The sequence below is a fragment of the Camellia sinensis genome, chromosome 12, assembly GCF_055761805.1.
Source record: "Camellia sinensis isolate YWXY chromosome 12, ASM5576180v1, whole genome shotgun sequence".
NCBI classification, from domain to species: domain Eukaryota; kingdom Viridiplantae; phylum Streptophyta; class Magnoliopsida; order Ericales; family Theaceae; genus Camellia; species Camellia sinensis.
In genome coordinates this window covers 101,999,263-102,021,228 of record NC_138972.1, presented here as the reverse complement: position 1 = coordinate 102,021,228, position 21,966 = coordinate 101,999,263, and the positions used below count along the sequence as shown (strand labels likewise).

General features: G+C 38.6%; 1 protein-coding gene across 1 annotated transcript in view; it reads left to right on the top strand.

Moving 5' to 3' along the window:
* The first annotated feature begins 21,552 nt into the window (after nucleotides 1-21,552).
* LOC145803778 (uncharacterized) overlaps nucleotides 21,553-21,966 on the top strand; it is a 35,206-nt gene continuing 34,792 nt past the window's right edge. The window contains exon 1 of the mRNA XM_082897119.1: nucleotides 21,553-21,713. Within this exon, the coding sequence (XP_082753245.1) occupies nucleotides 21,553-21,713 (161 nt within the window). The remainder of the gene's footprint in view (nucleotides 21,714-21,966) is intronic.

Here is a 21,966-nt window from a genome sequence, read left to right as displayed (position 1 = left end):
GGTTCTGCCGGCAGGGACGTTTGGTAGAGCTCGACGTCAGCGTCGGCATTATGATATCGAGATGAGTTGGGGGGAAGAGGTTGATGGCAGCTCAACAAGATCTGAAGAGGAAACCTGATCAGCTCTAAGAGAAGAAGCGACTGGTGGGGTTGAGGCAAATGGTGGAGTTTGACTTCTACGAGGGACGTCGAGCAAAGCCGACTTGTACATAGGCATGTAATTCAACAGTAGAAGGGCCTTGCGTCTCTGCACAGGAAGATCTAAGAGCTTCTTTAGATCTCGACTAGGGATGAATGATTACTGAAATCCCTTGGCTGGCTGAGGAATAACTGCAAAAAAGACAAAGAGCAAACATTAGCAGAGATGAGTGAGTTGGCAAGCCTTAACCAAAATGAAATTATAGTAGGCTGACTCATTCTTACCATCACCCTCTTTAAAAACTGTTTGGCTCAGAGAATAGAAATGCAGATCGTCATCAGGTGCAAACTCCCAGTTGCCCGAGACGATGAAGTAATCATCTCCAGCACCGTTTTTGGAGTCTGGGAAGTCGGCTATTAGTTTAAAGGTGGTGGATCTGGGTTTAAGGTAGTATATGTAGCATTTTTCAAACTTAAGGCCACACATGGTATAGCAGAATTGGATGTCGGCTAAAGTGATCCTAGCCTTTTCTTAGTGTGCTAGTTCAATTATGCCGTTGACAACTCTATATGAGTTGATGGCCAGCTGCATAAGGTTAAGCTTATAGTAGTGAAGGACCTCTCTAAAGAGAATGTCTAGGAGAAACCAGAGTCCACACTCTATGAAGGCAACTATAGGGAAGGGCATATAGTCCCCATCAGGCATGATGGAGTCCTTCTCCCTAGCCAATCTGAGTTAAATATTAATTGGGATGGAGAACTTTCGAAGGAAATACTCTATTTTTTCTAACGTATCTACTCTCCACTTGAACATACCCATAATGTCGGCTAGTGAAGATTGGTGTGAAGAGTATTTGGTATGGGTTTAAAGACCTTGGCATAACCCTGAACTGGCACTAGATCTAGGGTTTTTTCAGATCTAAGGGGGGTTTTGGTTTAGTTTTTTCTAAAAATATTTGGTTTCTAACAATTCCCAAACCTAGAACTATAGAAGCAAGAATCAAAGACCAAAGATCTGAAAACAGTCAAGAACAGGAAAAGAATATGATTCAGAATCAAGAAGTATCAAGGACAAACAAAATTCAAAGAACATGAAGAATTGCGAACACTGTGTGAGTGTAAGAAAGCAGTGTATACAGATCACAAGTAAACATGATTAACAGCCAAGAGACACAATAACAAACTTTAAAATATAGAGCAGGTTCAAGAAATCGATTCACAATGCGATAGTGAATGTGAGATTCAACAAATAAGCAAATACAGTAAATAGAGCGCATAGCGAGTTCATGAAAGAAACATATGCAGAACAGTAGAAACTAAGATTTAAGAAGACTAAGATTTGACAAGACATAAATTGAGAACTTACCAAATAGAGCCGATGAACCGTGGCTGGAGTAATGATCGTCGGAGTATGATGGCAATAAATGCTGGAGCAGAACAGTGAAAAGAGTGTCAAAAGAGACGATCAAAGCAGTTATAGGAAGCTCGAAGAAGCGGCAATGGTGGTTTTTGGGAGTTTTTCTTTTGCTTTAGAGGGAGAAAGCTCGAGCAAAGAGAGAATGAAGGAATGAAAAGTGAAGAGTCAGAGAGAGAGAAAGAGTTTTTGTTAAAATGCAAAAAGACGGCAAAACATAATTAAATGCCTTGGACGACGTGCTTGTCAGGCGGCGCGCGGAGAAGTAACAGGCCCTGATAGCACATATCAGGTACGGACCAATAAGGAAAGGGCGCATGGAGGAAACGGTTGAGAAAACCATGCGTAGCAGCTCATACACAGATGAAACACTTGGAGTTCTTGAGTTAATGAAGCAAAAACCTCGGCTATATGAACGATCTCGGTTAAAGAACTAAAAGAACCTGGCTCTTGGTTCTTTGACATTTATAAAGTGGACTGCAGAGTCTTGGACATACAAATCTGATGAGTGATGATCTCGGTCGTTAAGAGTAAAGTAAGTCTTAGCTAACGTGCTATGTGGATAAGCGGTTTAGGTTCCATCACCTCAGGATGCAGAGGTAATAGAACCTAGGGGGCAGTTGTGGGGACATATTTTGTGAATGACAACACGCGGCCAAGGTGTCGCCGAAGTGTCAGCCGAGGTGCCACATGGCCTGGTCCTAATGCCGAGGTGATCTCGGCTAGGCCGAGGTTATCTACGGAGATACCGGGAACCGAGATGAGCGGATAAGGGACAAGAGTCCTAGAATAGGAGAGGATCTCAGTCTAGATAAAGATAAAGCTCAAGAGGAGTTTATCTCTATCTAGACAAAGATCCAGGATAGGCATTGAGCCTGAGTCCATGGAAGCTAGGCTTCTAGAGGGATCATACTCCTTAATCATGGATCCGGCCACTCTAAACATGAGCCCGAACCGCTTCTAAAACTCCAGACAACAGCGCTCTTCGTTCGCCACTAACTCCGGTGCAAACTTCGATAAACTGGTGAATATGGCCTCAAACTCAGCCACCTGTGTGCTCAACTATACCAACTTGCAAAATTGATCCTTCAACTTCTCCCTTACTGTAGTAGGTAATTACTTGTCCTGGAAAGCGTCAACAAAAGCCTCCCAAGTTAGCCTAATGCGCCCACACGCATACTTCCACCACTGACTCGCGTCTCCCCTCAGTTGGAAGGACGCCAAGGTCACTCTCAAAGCCTCTCTTCGATGCTGAGCATCTCAAACGTCTTCACTATCTATTCTAACCACTCGTCAACCTTCAATGGCTCCTAAAGATCTCCCAAAAACTCGTTCGGATTCAACTGGAAGAACTCCCTCTTCAAAAAAGATGGCCCTGCTTCAGCTACTTGGGCCTGGACTTGATTCCTAACTTTAAGAATGTCCATGGATTCCCTTAATGCTCCGGCCATTTCGTGGGCTAAGGTGCCCATGGCCTGCTGACCTACTGGCTTGGCCGCATTGGCCTGACCAACTCCTTCTTTTCGTGCCGAAATTTCATCCGGTATAGGCATCTCGTGCCTCCTAGGCCTACCACGCCTACCACTATGACCTCGCCCTGACATCCTAATAAAGGTAACAAAAGAGATTAGCACATTTATAAATGTGTCGAAGCTATCTCACTCGCGTCCTAATACGATGGACAACGGTAATTCACTTCACATAATCACATAAACACATATGAATTTCATTCCTAGATAATGATCGTCCCGCGGCGTTACTAGAATTCCAATTAGAAACAACAGTGATTAAGTGCTCTTCTAATAGGACTTCTAAAAACCCATAGACCCAATCAACATCTTAGGAACTAAATCTCATACCCATATAATCACATAAGCATGTTATCATATAAGCACATAACATTCACACTTAAGTCTTTAACAAGTGAGACAAACCCATTGTGGTACTAACCACTTCTCAAATCCGGTACGCTCTGATATCAAGTTGTAACGCCACCAAAATATAATACAAATAATCCATTCCATAAGATCTGCGAACATCAATAAATGATATACTTTATTCATTAGAGTTTCTATTACAAAAAGATATTGCATGCTTTATACATTCACAAACATTCATTTTAAATCTACAGCATGTAACACAAGTTAATGATAACAAAATAAATGCCCTACGGGCTTACATCTTTCTAAGATATTAATTGGTTACAACAAAAGAAAGAATCTTAAGCTCTCTATACATGTAAAGCCCTCGGCTTGAATAAACATTTAAACATAAATATAACAAAATAGAGCCTTTAGCCCTTAGTCCTCCCAAGCTATGATCTTGGAGGAAGCATATCACATGTATCTGAAAATGGTTTCCCAAGTAGGGTGAGCCAAAGCCCAGTAGAGACAGTCTAATACAATGTATGAAGTTTAACTAAGATATAAGTGTCAGATAAATGTTCAATATTCGTGATCAACTTACATTCTTCCCATAACCATTCAATACTAATCATTTCGAGTTAATTCATTTCATTCCAAGACATAGCTAAGCTTGTAATTACTGTAGCTCCCCAAAAGCTCATCTGACCCCAGGGTGGTACGTATCCTATAAAAGCCGTCACAATCATTAATAGGAAGATTACAACTCCCCGTCATTACAAAGAATCCATCCCCTACACGTGGAATTAACGAGACCGAACCATCCAACAATGCAGACTATCCCTATTTTCCAAGAGGATCTGCAGGCTCTTTCAAATTCGCGGGCGATGCTAGGAGAGCGCTTTCTTTCTTATTTACACAGACAGGGTCAACCAGCTGAATACGAGCTCGAGGAGTTCCCAGAGAGGTATCTAATGCTTGTTTGGTAGGCTTCTTGCCTCTGCTTTCATCATGGTTCAAATGATCCAACTAAGACTGCAACTCAGTGGTTTCCTATCCACATAACCATCATACAAACACTTCAACCTTGCCATTTTATGAAAATTTCGTCCGTGGGATCGGCACCCATGTATTCACAAGATTTCGGGACTTTCACCCTGGATACTCCGGCCAACTTAATTCTTAATGGAGTCCATCCCTTATCTCCTCCCAATCAATGGAGTACATCCCCTTTCTTCTCCCAAAAACATTATACATATACAATGTATTTAGATTCATCGTCATATACAGTAACTATCCATAACACATGTTCAATGCCTTAATCATACCGTCATATTCAATGACAACTTAAATAATTAGTTTCAATTCACCTAATCATCATACAATTTCTACAACAATCCTAGCTATCATCCACCGATAGCCCAATATAGATATTTCTAAACAGATATATAATCTTTATAACAGATAATTTATCAAATTTTCCAAGAGTGAGTGATTAAAAAAATCCAACTACACCATTCATTTACACCTTTTCCCAATTTCACATTTCTCACGTCAATTTCATTATTTATACAAAATAATATTCAAAACATATTTAGGGTAAATCTCCCCCTCATAGGCCAAAATTCACCATTTTAACACAAGATATCCTTATATTCAAAACCCATAATCATTTATGGAACACAATATAGAAACCCCTCTTTCAATTTGAGAACAAACCCTAAGTTTACCAAAAAACCCCCAAAATTTCCACCATTTATACATAACCACATATAACTAGGTTAAAACTCATACCAAAGTATAGAATATCCCTACCTCATAGAGAGAAGATGAGCCAAGCAAGTGAGAAACCCCAAAAGTGCCGAAATCCAAATCTAATCGGTTCAAAGAGAAGATCTTGAGAAGCTCCACCCTTTTATCAAATGGAGTAGGGTGGAGAGATTAAAGGATCTAGGCCAAAATGTAGAGAGAGAGAGAGAGAGAGAGAGTATTTTAGAGAGAGAGGCTCTCAACTTTAGGGTTTTGGCTGAAAAGATATGAAAAAGTGATGGAAAAAGTGCTTTTCACGATCTGATATACTCGTAGTCCGCTCGAGCAGAGGGTTTAACGCTCGAGCGTCAAACATAATCTTTTGTTCTGCTCGAGCGCAAGAAGAGACCCGCTTGAGCATAGAATACATACCTCCAGTATTTTTTTTCAGACAACAGACCAGCCATTCGAGCTCAAGAAAGGACGCTCAAGCACCTACTTGCTCGAACGTAGGAAACGCCGCTCGAGCATGAAAGACACTCCTCCAGCACTTTTGCAGACGTGCAAAGTACTGAGGGTTTGCAACTCCTGCTCAAGCGCAAGAAAGTCCGCTCAAGTAGAGGACCAAAATTAACATAGTCTGCTCGAGCGCAAGAATGGCCGCTTGAGCGGAGAACCAAAAATCTAGGCAACACAAGGTTTGAAAACTAAGTAACCAGCCTGTTCCAAAAGCAACCACAACAACCTAAAGACCAATTTCAAAGGTGTACAAGGGGAGAAGGGAATAAACAATAATACAAAAATATTAAACCCGAGCCCGGAACATCACAAAAGTCGGGTCAAAGCCGGGATCACTATAAATTATTACCTTTATTTGAATGCTTATTTTGGTTGAAATAAATTTGGTAATTGTGAAAGCCTAGTTCACTACAACAAAAAGCACAAATGGCGACTAAAAAAAAATTTTCGTCGCTGAAAGTAACACTTTCGGCGACTAAAATGGAATTAGTAGACTTTTGGCGACTAAAACAGTTTAGTAGCCAAATGTATAGTTATTAGCGACTAAAAATCAGTTTAGTCGCCGATTATATGGGTTTTAGCTAGGGGTGGGCGCGGGTCGGTTGCGGCCACGGAACCTCCAATCCGCCATCCGTCCGCCAAATTGGCGGATTGAAGAAAATCAATCCGCATCCGTCCGCCAATCCGGCGGATGTGGATTGAGCGGATTGGCGGTTTGGCGGATGGATGCGAATCGGTTTGGCGGTTTAAAATTTTATAAATTTTCAACATAATTCAACTTGTGCACTTCCTCAAAAAAAAAAAGTATTACAGTCAATGACTTAAAAAAGTATTACAATCACTGTATGCCTTATTCAAAGAAAGAAAGTTTGAAACTTTATAACATCACGATCACTTCATGCCTCATTCACATATTACAATCACAGCATGATTCATCCACATAAAGTATTACAATCTGTGATTCTTAAAATATAATAACAATTCAAACCACTAAAACCATGAACAAAGCAGTATTTACATATGTTTTTGAAAATAAAAACCAACTAGCATATATCATATTTTCTATTTATTATTTTTAGAGTTATATTTAAAAACTAAAAAATATAGATGAATAATACGTTTATTTTTTTCAATTCAAAAAATATATTTAAGTTGAAAACTTTTTTTCAACAGAATATTTAAACTATTTTTCAATTGAAAACACAAACATAATATTTAAACAAATTGAAAATACAAAATCTTATAAATTACTAGGGGTGCTCGCGATTTGGCGGTTTGGCGGTTCGGTTGCGGCCACAAAATCTCAAATTCGCCATCCGTCCGCCAAATTGGCGGATTGGAAAAAATCAATCCGCAACCGTCCGCTCATCATCACGCATCCGTCCAAAATGCGGCGGATCGGTTCGGTTCGGTCGGTTTTGGCGGATCGGTATATCCGCTGCTCACCCCTAGTTTTAGCGACTAAAAAAATTTTAGTAGCCAAAAGTCAAGGTTTTTGGCGACTAAAAACATTTAGTAGCCAAAAGTATAGGTTTTGGCGACTAAAAAATAGTTTGGTCACCGATTATACGTGTTTTACCAACAAAAAAAATTTCGTAGCCAAAAGTGAAGCTTTTTGGCTACTAAAAAATATTTAGTAGCTAAAAGTCAACAATTGGCGACTAAAATTCAGTTTAGTCACCCAAAGTGGAGGGTTTTGGCGACTAAAATTCAGTTTAGTCGCCAAAAGTGGAGGTTTTAGGCAGGAATTAATTCTTTTAGTGACAAAAAAGTAATTAGTAGCCAAAAAGTATAGAATTGGCGACTAAAAAACAGCTTTAGTCGCCAAAAGTGGTCTCCTATTTTTTTTAGTAAATAATTTATTTTTTACATAAATTATATTAAATAAAAATAATTATTTTTATATATATAGTTTTGTATTAATACCGGTCAATATACTATATAAATAATATATGTTGCATTTATATTCATGTGATGTTGTAGTGGCATAGTGGGGAGAGTGTGTTGGTTTCTAAAGGTTTAGAATGTGGGAGGTTGGTGGTTCGAAACTTGGGAACAGCATAGGGTAATTTTTTTTTTTCCTGAAATATGCTTTTGGCGACTAAAATGTGTGGTCGCCAAAAGCTTGACTATTGGCGACTAAAAGATTAGTCGCTAAATGTATAATTTTCAAAAATGTAATTGACTATTGGCGACAAAAGCTTTGGTCGCTAAAGACCTGTTTTTTGCCAACTAAAACTTTTTTAGTCACCAATACCTCCGGCGACCATGTATTCGCGACAAAACCGGCGACTAAAATATTTAGTCGGAGAAAGTGAAAAGTCGACTTTTGGCGACTAAAAATGGACTTTTGGTGACTAAAAATTTAGTCGCCAAAGGTGTTTTTTCTTGTAGTGGTTTTATTGAGTTTGCTATGTTTTGAAAATGAATTATTTATTATTGTTCGAAGGACCTTGACTTGAGGAGAAAGTTATAAAATTGGTTACAGAATTTCATCACAATCAAATGGCATGACTGTTACATATGGTATTAGTGGGATGTATATGTGAAGAACATTTGACACGCTAAGTAATTGATATTTGAAGTGATTACGCGAATCAAAAGAAAATATGATATTTTATTATTTTGTAATTGTATTGATTTAAAATTATATTTATCATGAGAGGGTACACTAATTTTGTATCGGAGAAGTGTGTTTGAAAATTTTACAACTGTGTAAAAATAAGAAAAGGTGTGCTGCAATGGAAAAGGCTTAATAATTATATATTTCATGAGATCGAGAAATAGATTGTTGACCAACAGTTAGGCTTGAGAAGCCAGAAGAGGAGTTTTTGCCTCTGGACTAACGTTGAGGCTAGATCTGTTATTTGTTGAGGAGGATGAGTGTAAGCCCATTAGGAAATCATCTAAGAAGGTAACCCATCTTCTGTGATTGGAGATCCCATGAAGGAAGTTCAATGGGTAAAAACAATCCATATAGCGTGACTTGATTCCATCACTCATTTTTTAGGAGACACCATATCAAGGTTGATCTTCTACTCATCCCTAAGGCAGTAGTGCTAAAGAAATGATTGATTAGGAAAGGTTTTACCCTGAATGAATCCAAGGTAGGCAATCTCCTGTAAGGTGCATTTTATCACTGTACCTTTGAAGGGTTTTACTAAGTGGGAGTTGTCGTGAGGTCACGACTTAGAGACTTGGGCTAGTCTCTAGTAACCCATGAGAATCAAGATCTAGTGCATGGCCTTTAAGAGCACTAACCCATGAACTGATATCCAATATTAGTACTGTGTGTCTAACAAGTTGAACTCTGGCACAAGGGGTCTAGTTCAAGATATATTTCATTATGATTCTTCAAAGGAAAATTGTCAATACTAAGTGTGGTTCAAGCCCGGAAGGCTCCCACATCTATTGCGCAGTATGTAGTTGCCCTTATATATATATATATATATATATATTTGTTTTGTTTTGAATACTAACACTACAAGAAATTAAGGTTTCAAAGACCAAAATTTAGGAATCAAATATTTTTGTTGCAAAAAGTGTTGTTATTATATTTTTAGCAATAAAAATTAGACATTAGTGATGAATTATTATCCTTTTGGAATCAAATATTTTATCTCAAAAAATATATTAATTTGTCAATAAAAGTGTATTTGTTAGTGACATTTTCAAAATTTTGTTGCCAAAAACTTTATTTTTGACTTTTCGGGACGACCTTTTAGCAACTATCATTACAACAATAAAATTTGGTTCCTAAATATCATTTGCAACAAAATTTTTACTTTCAGAGACCAAAAAAATTGATCTCTAAAACTCTTATATGTTTTAGCGTAAAGTTTTAAAATTATGGGGGTGTAGTATAAACTTTATGGTATTATTTAAAATTTTATTTTTATTAAAAGTAGGGAATGCTGGAATTTTAATAAAAATAAAAATAATTATTTCTATTTAATTTATTTGACCGTTATTAACATTAATATTGGTTTTAAACATTTCAATTACAGAGATATTATGAAGTTTTATTATTATAATTGTGTAATGATTAAATGTTAGGTATTAATTCTTATAAGATTTTCACTTATATATATTCCTATGTTTTCTAAAGATAGAGGACACACAAGAGTATACATGAGTATAACATATATTGAGATTTTGTTGAAGAGTATAGTTTTACCTATCTTTTGTATTTTTTGGCAACTATGATTCGTGACTTGTTCATATCCTCCTGGTAGATGTGAACATCAGATGAAAAAAGCTGTGAGCACTTAGGTTGTATCTTATAGCCGTTGCACCCCGGTTGTACGTTTACGTAGGAGAGGAACAACGGTTTTAGGACAGTGACCATGCCTCTCAATCTCAAAAACCAACTTTTTCTTACTCTGTATGAATTTACTTTTATATTTTATTTATTGTAAATCTCTTAATAATTTTATTAATTAAATTATATTAGTGCATAACATTTTTCTAACAACATTATATATCTCTTTACTTTTTATACGTCTTTTCATAATAAACAAAAAGTCAATTTTTTTAACACTTCTCAAAATAACCCATACTCTAGCAATCTATCAGTATATTTATATAACATTTTTTAGCCAGACCCAAAAAACAAATACACAAACGTAGAGAGGAGCAAATGAGATTTGCACTCCCACAATTTTACACTTACACACCACCACAAATTCACTTACACCATACATGTTTTATCAAGCTTAGCATACTACAAAGCTCAACTTAAATTTTCTTTTTGATAAATTACACTTTGTTTCCGTTATATTTGACTACTTTTTCATTTTAGTATTTAAATTTTATTTTTTCTCACTTTAATCTTTCATGTTTCAAATTTTTCTCAGTTTACTTTTAAAATTAATTTATGTTTAAAATTAAATAGAAAATGACACATTGATAGTCACATGGCATAAAATATTTTATTAGGTGCGACACAAACTCAAACTCCAATATAATAACATATTTTTTTTATGTTATGTGACATTTATCGTGGTATTTTCTGTCTAATTTTGAACATAAATTAACTTTAAGGTTAATTTATACTTTTTTCTTTTTCTTTTTCCTTTTAATTCAAAATGCTGTATAAAGCATACGCTATTTAACTATCTAAATTTAGAATAATATATGGAGTTTGCTCTTGCCTTGTACTAGTGCGCTGTGGAAGACAATTAAACACCCATACAAAAAAGAGTTGCAATAACAACAATAACAAGAAACAAAGACATACAAATCAGTTTGATCTTTTATGCTTCTATTACATATAATGAGTATCAAAATACACATTAAGGTCATCCTTAAGCTCTTCTTTATTGCAGTGAACAAGTATATAAAAGACACCTAATTAACAACATATAAATAAAAAAGAGGTTTACAGGATTTGCACTCATTTTATTTTAGTCACTATTACATTTCTAGGATAAATGTATTAATGATAATGTTATTGGTTGCGAGCAAGTTATATTTAGTATTAATTTTTGGCCACACGAACCATGAGTTGTGAGTACACAAGAGGATGTGGAGGGTGAGGCATAACATGACCTGCATAACCTTTCTGACTAATGGTACTGGCTTTGTTGCTAAGAGGGGGCGGCGGCCCAGGAATCTGGGTTGGACTTCGTCCAGGAGGGTTGAAGTTCTTATGCGGAGGCAAAGACTGTAACTGACGATTTTCTTTGTTCATCGACACGTTTTCTTCTTCGTGGAGGACTCTACTAGCTTCATGTGGTTTGATGCTTAGAAGAAGAGCTAGTACTGCTAGAATGACTAAAACAATGGTTAGAGGTCTCATCTTGTTGGGTATACAAGCAAAGAGTAAACAAAACTATATGTCTATTTAATGCAGGGAGAGGGACTATTTATAAGCATCAAAACATCAAGATTTTTTTTTTATTTTTCATTTTTTTGGCTCTCCATTTGATGGGGTTTTTTGACTATTGACTAGTAAGGTTTGATAAGGGATTAAAAATTGAATATGGGTTGTAAATGAAGAAACTAAGTCTTAATTTGCATATGAAGACTTTCATTTTTTTACCCTACATCAACATGTGATTCATGAAAATGATACCAGAGTACAAGTCGGGCGCTTCAAAAAATATGAAAAAAAAATTCTGTACCTAAATTAGACCTAGTGAATCACGAAGGGCCTATCATTTTTATTTCCTTGATTTTTGTTTTTTCTATTTTTAGAAAAAAAAAAAAAAAAAAACATGAATCATTTTTTATTTTGTGTGAAAACGGTTTTCGAATATTTAAAAACAAATTTTTAATGTTTCTTAAAAAGTAGGGTGTATTAAAAAATAATAATAAATAAATAATTTTCGTGAACAATCAATTGTATTGTTTCCAGAAAACGAAAATAATTCCAAAGAAACCCAAATTTCTTTTACTTCAAGATTATAAAAGGACAATCCTTATATGCATGAAATAAAGATTATTCTTTTATATTACTACTTATTGTTACATTGGAAAGTGTCTTCAACGTTGCACCTTTTCTTTCATTAAATTTAAATTTGATGAAAACAGTAAGGTTTTGTGCTCTAACATTTTCTTCAAACTAATATCAAATTCAGAATATCTTAAAGTTTTCATCAAATTGAGAATGGTTGTAGTCTTTTATCAATTTACTGTTCATAATCGTTGGAGATATAGGGCATACACCATCACCGAACAACTGGCCGGATGTCCGGCCGGTTACCCCCTCCCCCCCCATCGACCATGTCCTTGCAAAAATCTGTGGAAAAATTATACTAGCCGGTCGACCGGCCAAACATCCTCCCAGTCATCCTCCCGGTCAACCAGTGGTTTGATGAAATTCCAAATTGTTCCGTTAGAACGCGCAATATCAGATGAAACTTTTACTTAAATTTGATGGAAAAAAAAAAAAGAGTTAAACGTTGTAGATCCTCTAAGGGGGGGTCAAAAATCAACAAGCAATTTTCTTCTATTACAATTCCATCTAGACTGTGTTTGAATCACGGATTTAAGTAAGAATTTGGAAAATAAAAGTGTAAAAAGTAAGTGAAATGTAAATGAAATATAATTACATTTCACTTATATTTTTTTTTTTCTTTCTAAATCTCCACCCAAATCTTAATGTGGATTGGATATCAAATCTGTTCTTTTTTGTTTTGTTTCTCGAATTTGCCCTGTCGAATTTGGTTTGGAAATTTTCTTAAAACTCCTTCAACCTAGCCTTTTGCTTGCCCAGATTTTAATTTGGAAATGGTCCATCCCGTCGTCCACACCAAAAATAAATAAATAAATAAATAAATAAAAGAGGGGTTTTAACCATTTAGTATAGAATTCCAATGTGGGATTTAATTCCTTGTAAATTCAATTATTTTTTCAAAATTTCACCAATCCAAACAACATAAATTCTATTTTTTGAATGAAATAATTTTCATTTCCTTTGCATCTTTCACCTGGAAACCAAGTGTAAATTCACCTAGGTTTCCTAGACTTTTGACTTATTTCACTTTGCTTTCTTTGTGGGCATAGGAATGGTAGGAATCCGCTTACTTTGTGTTGTTGAGCCTTCTTGAATGGTTTTTTTTACCCCACACTTTTTTGGCCTTTGAATACTTGTTTTGGACCCAGAGTTTGTGTTGATCTTATAGAGTACAACAGGAGGAAGGAATTCCTTTCAGCAAATTCAAATGCTTGTATTCCACACCAAAAAATAAAAAAAAAATTAGAGAAGTGCTTACAATTTAAATATTTTGTGCAAATTTAAACTCACCGTGGTATGGCTTACGTCCAAAAGCACAATAAATCTAATTTATGAATTTAAAATTCTTGACACTTTTTTAATCTGTAGCATTGTTTGGATTGAAACAGAATAAATTTGATTTACAAATTTCAGAATTCTAAACATATTTTTTGGTACTGTACGGGGAGGAAATAATTCTCCTCGTATAATCCTGTTGACCAAGTCCACGCTCCTCCGTACGACGTCGCTTTATCACCTGAAAACACAAACGTGAGCTAGCCGGCGGGTGTGTGCCGGAAACCTCTCCGATGCCTAAGTCAGTAAGCTTGACAAATAGACAAAGTTTTATGTTCCTAGAAAGAATTGTGTTCAATTACCTCCTCCAAGGTGGTGCTTGTGAGCTTTTATAGGTTTCGAGTGGCATAATCCTAGTAGGACTTTTATTTCTCCATGCAGAGTCCTCCTAGGATTCATACTCCTAAGGATAATGCTTATCCTTTTACACCCTCCCCCACTGCTTAAACCAAGTGGGATGGTTTTCACTTTGGCCGAACTACTATATGACCGAAATAAGCTTGGCTACGCAGAGCCACAGAGAAGGCCGAACTGTCCTTAGCTCGGTCTTCTCCTCCAACTCCTTATCTCGGCTTTCCCCTGTTCGACCATGGTGTGTTTAGATCAAACTTCCAAGTAGCAAGTTCTGACCGACCTAACCATAATATGTCACGACCGGACTAAATGCAAGGCCGGACTCACTTCAAACTGCCACCGGACCGGAGTTGCTTTACACATTCTTGAACCGGAGTAACCACACCTCTCCTGGGCCGGAATAACTTCACTTCTCCTGGGCCGGAGTATCTATACCTCTACTGGGCCGAAATAACATTACGGCTTCTTACCGATTCCTTCACACTTTGGGCCGCAGGGCCCAACTCACAGCTCGGCCCAATTCTTTCCCAAAAATTACCCTCTCAGGTACATAGCATTGTTGCATTTTTTTTGGCACTTATGCTATGTTTGGTTAGAGGATTTAGGGAGAAATTTGGAAATGGAAAGAAAAAAGGTGTGTGAAACTAGATGAAATGAAAATAAATATTTCACTTACCTTTTCTCTTTTCCTTTCCAAATCTCTTCCCAAATCTCCCAACCAAACATAGCATTAGGTTGGAAATTCACTTTAAAAATTATTAGAACAACAGACCTAAGCTTATTTTTATTTTTATTTTTTTTAAACCAAAATAACATTATCTATCCAAAAAGACACCTACCTGACTAAAAACTTACATATCTGTCTATTTGTTCAACCGTAACCTACCTGTCCAAAATGTCACATATTTGTGTCTCTTATTTGTACTACTATATGTCCAAGTGTCACTTATCTGTACACCGTCACCTATCTATTCAATATCTGTCCAATGTCACCTATTTGTCCACCTTACTATTATCAGTCTACCGGAAACTTTCTGGTGACTTTTCCGGCCATTTTTCTAACGGCTTTTCTAATAATTTTTCAACGCATATCATTATCACAAAAAAAATTAAACATTAAATCAAATAGCATATGACCCTATAAATATAAACTTTTCACTGATAGCTCCTTTTCTTTCGCTCGATATGTGAGGCTGTGAATAATGATATATATTCGGAATTTTACCCCGTGTCTTGCGGAAGTTAGGTTTCACCACAAAAAATTAAGATTTTAGAGACCAAAATTTAGGGACAAAATTAATTTTTAGGGACCAAATATTTTTGTTGCAAAAAGTGTCGTTATTATATTTTAACAACGAAAATTAGACATTAATAATGAATTATTATTCTTTTGGGACCAAATTTTTTGTCTCAAAAAATAAACTATTTTGAGAATAAATTATTTTGTCCCTAAAAGTCTATTTGCTAGTGATATTTTCAAATTGTCACTAAAAGACTTGTTTTTTACTTTTCAAGGCGACCTTTTAGTTCTCATGACGATAGAAATTGATCCCTAAATGTCTTTTGCAACAAAATTTTCACTTTTACAAGTCAAAACATTTAGCCTCTAAAACTTTTATATGTTATAGTGTTCAAAGGGTTTTTTGTTGCTAAAAAAAATTACTTTACCAAGTTTTATACATGTGTCACTTTGTTTTCCCCGGCGGCATTGGATTTGGATAGGTAGGAATGCGTTTAGTGTGAATATTTTTTTTTAAACGACGTTATTAGTGTGAGTTGAACATTGTTGCTTTGGTTCATTTTTCTTTTAGAGAATATTAATAAAATGCAGATTAGAAAAAATAATTTCAAAATGATGACAGTACAAGTCTTTTTTATGTAAATTTATGCATGAATCACTTGTACTTTTATCATTGTGAAATTATTTTATCTACACACCATTTTTTTAAAATTCTCCCATTTTCTTTTTTGAGCCTTTGAATTTTTGAAGCCTTGAAAGTTTATTATGACTTTATATATTGCATGCTAAAGCGTTTTAAGAATACAAAAGAGGACAGAGTGTAATTGACGAATGGAAGTCAATTCCGTGGATACCACTCCTATTTCTCAAGTCAGAGAGACTCTCATCAAAGCCATGCAACCGCGACAAACATCCCCCCAAATGGCGCCGTCCCTTCAACCAAGCCAACCCGACCCCAAACCCAACCCGAAAGAGCAATGCTATATCATTGAGTGTATAATAGATTAAAAGTTGACACATATAATACTACATTATTGTAGGTATAATTGTAGGTATTTTTGGTGGGTCAAACATTTTCCGATCTGATATTTTGTTCTAATCTATGTACTCCCCAAATTTTGGGTTAAAAATGGGTTAGGCTAAAGTGGGGAGTGGGGAGGGGTGTGAGCAAGTTCGAATTGGATGGTCTAGGAAAAATAATCTCAACCCAAACGCTTTTGTTGGTAGACAATCTTAACCCGCCATCAACACATACAACCTCAATCAGCAAGTTAGTTCGAGTATTTTTGCAATTTTAAATGAATAAGTTTGGCAAGTTGACGAGTTGTAAATTTTAACATATTTTATGAACACATTTTAAAATCATATAACTTACAATATAAATATGAAGGTACAAAATAAAAGTAAAATAAAATGTTTGATGATATACCTGTGCTTAGGAAACTTTGACAGTGGTCTAATATCTAAACAGGTGATGACAGTCCAAAAAAAATGAAGAGATTTATTCATGGTTAAACTGTTTGATTTATAAAATATATGAATTAGAGGGTTGGGTGGGTTTTTCCATGGAGTTAAAGATTTTAAACTGTATAGCCCAACTCATTCAAATTTGGTTTGTAACCTGCCACCACTCTCAAACTATGAGCGGTAGCGCGGGTCAGCATGGATTGGGCTACAGCTCCCGTTCTAAAAATATATATTATTTTGTTTATTAAAAGTAGGATTTTTTTTTTTTTTTTTTTTTTTTTTGAACTATGAAAAGTATGATGTTTACATTTTCAATTTTCACATTTATTAAAAATTTACAATATTATATATATATATATATATTAAGAGCAGGATTTCAAATAGTATAATACTAGGCTTTAGCTTCCATGATTTTCTCCTTATATGTAGATTCTAATCCAAATGGGATAAATATTTGAAGAGATAATTACCTGAAAATCCTATCAATATGTTTGGTTGTAACTTAGGTCCTATCAAAAACTTTTTGAACCAATAAGTCTCATTTGTAGGTAAAAAGACGTGTTTGCCCTTTAACATAAACAGCTGTATATAAAATACACTACAAGAAAAAACAGTTTTGGCGACCACTTATTTTTTTTTTGTCGCAAATAGTTCACTTTCTGCGACTAAAATTTAACTTTTGGCGACCACAAGTTTTTGGTCGCAGAAAATCACCTTTTGGCAACCAAAAAAAAAGTTGGTAGCGGAAAGTATACCTATTGGCGACCAAAGGCTTTTTTGATCGTGGAAGATTACCCTTTGGCGACCAAAAAAAAAAGTTGGTCGCGGAAAGTATACTATTGGCGACCAAAGGCTTTTTTGGTCGCGGAAGATCACATTTTGGCGACCAAAAATATAAGTTGGTCACGGAAAGTATACTATTGGCGACTAAAGGCTTTTTTGGTCACGGAAGATTACCCTTTGGCGACCAAAAAAAAAAGTTGGTCGCAGAAAGTTATGGCGGGATAAATTTAAAAAAAAAAAGATACTACTGTAATTACATGATATTTTTCTATTTAGGCATTAAAAGTTTTAGAAAATAATATATAACCCAATATTTATGGGTTATATATTTTTTTTGCCGAATATGAACAAGAAGCATGTTATTGGTAGAGTGGATTGGGTGCATGGTGAGTCCTTGGTTAGGAGTTCAAGTCCTAGGCAACACAAAAGAATTGTTTTTTTTGGGTCAAGGCGCTGACTTTTGGCGACCAACTTATCTTTGGTCACTAAAAGTTTACTTTTGGCTAATATGAATTGGACTTTCCGCGACCAAAAAAGTTGGTCGCCAATAGTCACTTTTTTTAGTCGCTAAAAGTTCCTTTTTGGCTAATATGAATTGGACTTTTCGCGACCAAAAAAGTTGGTCGCGAATGGTCACTTTTAGTGACCAAAGGTTTTTTTGGTTGCAGAAAACTATCTGTGACGAGGCTTTAGCGACCAACTCGCAACCAACATATTTTGGTCGCGAAAAAGTTTTAGCGACCAAATATGGTACTTTTCGCGACCAAAATGTTGGTCACGAAAAGTGTTTTTTCTTGTAGTGATAGCATTTATGTTATTTACTAAAAAGAAAAAAACAAATCAGTTAACAGATCAGTTATGGAAGTAGCTGAAGATGCGAATCATGAACGATCTTGAAGGATTGGTTTGGTTCGCTATTATACATAATTGATTTCTCAGTTTTGATTCGAATAGCAAAGGATCTTGAAGGATTTCTTAGTTTGGTTCGCTTTTTGAGTTGAAATTTGTTGGTGTTTGTTATGTGCGATTTCAATTTATAAATTGAAGAATTTGATAATACAGTTTGTTCCAGTGAATGGACCGGACTGGTCCAAGCTCCTCAAGCCCAGGTCCAAATGATCAAACCCACCGGATAACCTGCAAGCAAGTTCAACGGGGAACAGGGTAGTCCCCCCGTGAACCCTCCAACGAGCAAGTCAGGAAGAGAAGTAGAGTGTAGAGGGAGAGATTAGAGATAGAAAAGCTTAACCTTCTTCTTGTCTTCAACGTTTGCTTATATCCTTTGATAATCATTTCGATGTCCCTTCCGACCTGACCTCCTCGCCAAAAGTCTATGCTGTAGCTTACCTTATTTAGGGTAAGGGGGTCCTGTTCCGACGGAGAGGTGTTGTCGTAATAAATGCTATGATGGGCTACATTAATGGTGATGTGCAGTGGCAATAACTTTGCAGATCTTTGTCTGCTGATGTGGCTCGTCCTTCACCTGCCATGTGTCTGAATTTCATTGGCTCTTTATGCCATGTTGGATTCCAGTTGTTCTGGACCTCACCATCTGGGTTATGTATTGGGTTCCAAGTGATGGGCTTGGGTTGTTCATAGTGATTCATGGCCTTTATGGGCTTATACACGTCAGTAGTCCCCCATTCCCGAGTGCAGCTTTAGTCCAACGAAGGGAATACTAATAAAGAAGATGAGGGTATTAGGGGTTGGCAGGATGGAGGTCGACCGGCAGGGGTGACCGAGAGGGTGAACCGACCAGGAGGTGGTCCGACCGTGCAGGGTGACCGAGTGGAAAGGCCGACCACGAGGAGGGCCGACCGCAAAGGGTGGCCGAGTGGGAGGGTCGACCACGAGGAGGGCCAACCGCGAAGGGGGGCCGATCGCGGAGGTTGACCGAGTGGGAGGGTCAACCACGAAGAGGGCCGACCACGAAGGGTGACCAAGTGGGAGGGTCGACCGCGAAGGGTGAGGTGGAGGGGCGTGGGGCTCGAGAGGTGGCGTGTCACGTGGTGATTTGGAGTGGAAAAGATAGGGTAAGGGGAGGAGACAGTGGATCATAGTCGTGCACATGGCAACATCCCAAGGGTGGGTGGGGGGAGATTAGGCGTTAGATCAGAAATGAAACGATAGGTCATTATGGGTGTTGAAAAGACAGTTTTGGCGGATGATTTGAAAAGTTTTCAAACTGACAAAAATTAATTGGAATCCTTGGAATACGGGCAAACCGTGGGCTTTTGGCATTATTCGATTCACCTACTTGTTTACGAAAAATCAAAATATTCCAAGTGTGAATTCCTTTGTTGCTCACGATACACCTCTACAACACTTTTTCAATTTCCTTGCACCTGCATCCGAAGCGATTCGCAGACATACCATAGAAATGGCCCAAGAAGGACCTGCGAATGTCAGGGTGGATCCACTTGGTGATAATGATGCAGTGGAGTTAGCGCAGCAATATAGGATGGAGAGGGTTGGGGAGTCGGTGGTACGATCCCATGGTTCCACCATGATAGCAGCTCCAAAGCCCATCAGCCAGGCAGAACCAGATCACTGGCATACAAAGGCAAATAGATCAACAGTGACTGCAGCGGATTTGGAGGCTATTCGCAAAAAATACCAGGTGCCTGCTGAAATAGAGTTATTGCTGCCGATGTCAGCGGAGAGGCCGTCCGACGCCAGGCCAGGGGAGTTTGCCCTTTATGAGGAAGCATTGAAGGGAGGACTGAGGCTGCTCCTACCGCAAGTGGTGGTAGATGTCCTAAATCGTTTGGAGGTAGCGCCAGGCCAACTAATGCCCAATGCGTGGAAGATCTTACTAGACTATGCAAGTGCGTGGCCGAAAGCGAACGAAAGGGCGACCATAACAGTAGACAAATTCTTCGCATGTTACAAGGCCTCAGGGCAGTAAGAGACTTGGGTCACTCTGCAGGCTGCAGCAGGGAAAGGGCTGGTGGCGGGGCTGCCGTCGTCGATCAAGAGGTGGAGACCACGGTGGTTCTATGTGTCTGCTAGTGGAGGGGTTGGAATGCACACCATTTGAAAAGTGCCCACCAAGTCTGTGGAGCCAAAGCTGGGAGCAGCAGCAGAGGAGAGGGTGAAGAGGGTAAAGGAATGGAGGGAGAAGGAAGGGGCCAGATGGGATGAGCTCGTTCAACCGTCGACTTTGTTTAAGGTAGGGTTGGGTCCACAGCCGAGTGGTGGGAACCTCGACCGAACGGAGTTGGAGGCAAGGAGAAAGGCTCAAGAGGCGGAGGACCAGACCATCTTGGCCAAAGCCCAAAAATTCAAAGAGTCGTAGGCAGACCGACCGCCACAGCCGGTTGCGAGGAAAAGGATCCGACCTCGCCCCAAACCCTTGGGGGAAAAAGACTTAAATGAATTTGTGCCACGACCGCCCCCAACAGATCCCTTGAAGGAGAGGGCTTTGAAGGAGATGGAGGTGAGGGGCGTAGTAAAAAAGAAGAGGAGAGTGGGGAGGAGTGAAGAAGAGCCTGCCCCGAAGAGAATGAGGGAAGTGAGGGTAGAAGAGACCAGTGTGGCCAAGGAGGCAGAGAGGGGGGTAGTGGAGGAGACCCCAGGAAGGGTGGTCGTCCCAGAAGTGGTGGACATCGCGTCGGATGGAGATGGAGGTCGTCCCAGTAATGGTGGGGATCGCCATAGAGGTAGCGAGGGCCGCCCCCCAGAGTGCAAGTAGAAGGTGGGGCGACGGGCCCTGAGCAAAGGAGGGAAGAACAGCCCCAGGAGGGTCCTGCACCCCAAGGAGGGGGAGTCAGTCTGACTACTGCGATCTACCACGCTCGTGCAGTGGCTGGGCGGCTGGAGGGAGAAGAAGGCCCAGCCAGGGCAGGGGCAAACCGCCTTGTGGGAATTATGGAAGAGGCAGCCTTGCGCTTAGCAGCCAGATTCAATGAGGCTGAGCTGCTGAGGGGGTTATGCTCTGCTCAAATGGAGGTAACCACCTTAGCAGGGGCTCTGCTGAGAAAGGCGGGGCTGCAAAACTCAAGGCAGATAAGGCCAAGGCTCAACTTGCAAAGTTGAAGAAGGAGAGTGCAAGTTGGGAGAGTGCCCATGCTGATCTGCAAACGATCAAGGTGGAGCTGGAGAACACACGCCGCCAGGTTGTGTCGCTTGAGTTCCAACTGGCTGGCGAGCAGAAGAGGTTGGATGAGGTCCAAAAAGCCTGCGCGGTCGCAGTCACGGTCGCGGTCGCGGTCGAACGACATGAAGAGGCGATGAGCAGTAATAAAGAGCTGGTCAGGCAGAAGGATGAGACAGACGTGAAGATTGACGGTCTGCAAAAGGAGCTGGAGGGCGAGCGTGCTAAGGCAGTGGAGGAGAAGGAGAGCCTTCAAAAGGAGTTAGAAGCAGAGAGAGCCAAGGCGGTTGCTGAAAAGTAGAGCCTTCAGAAGGAGTTGGAGGCAGAGAAAGCCAAGGCAACTGCTGAAAAGGAGAGCCTTCAGAAGGAGTTGGAGGCAGAGAAAGCCAAGGCAACTACTAAAAGGGCGACCCTAGATAAGGAGTTGGCGGAGGAGAGGGCTAAGGTAGCCTCTGAAAGGGCGGCTTACCCCAATCTTTATGTGGCAGCAGTGGACCAGTTCAAGGGGTCTGCTGAATTTCAGATGGCAGTGGATACCGCAGTCGCCAGT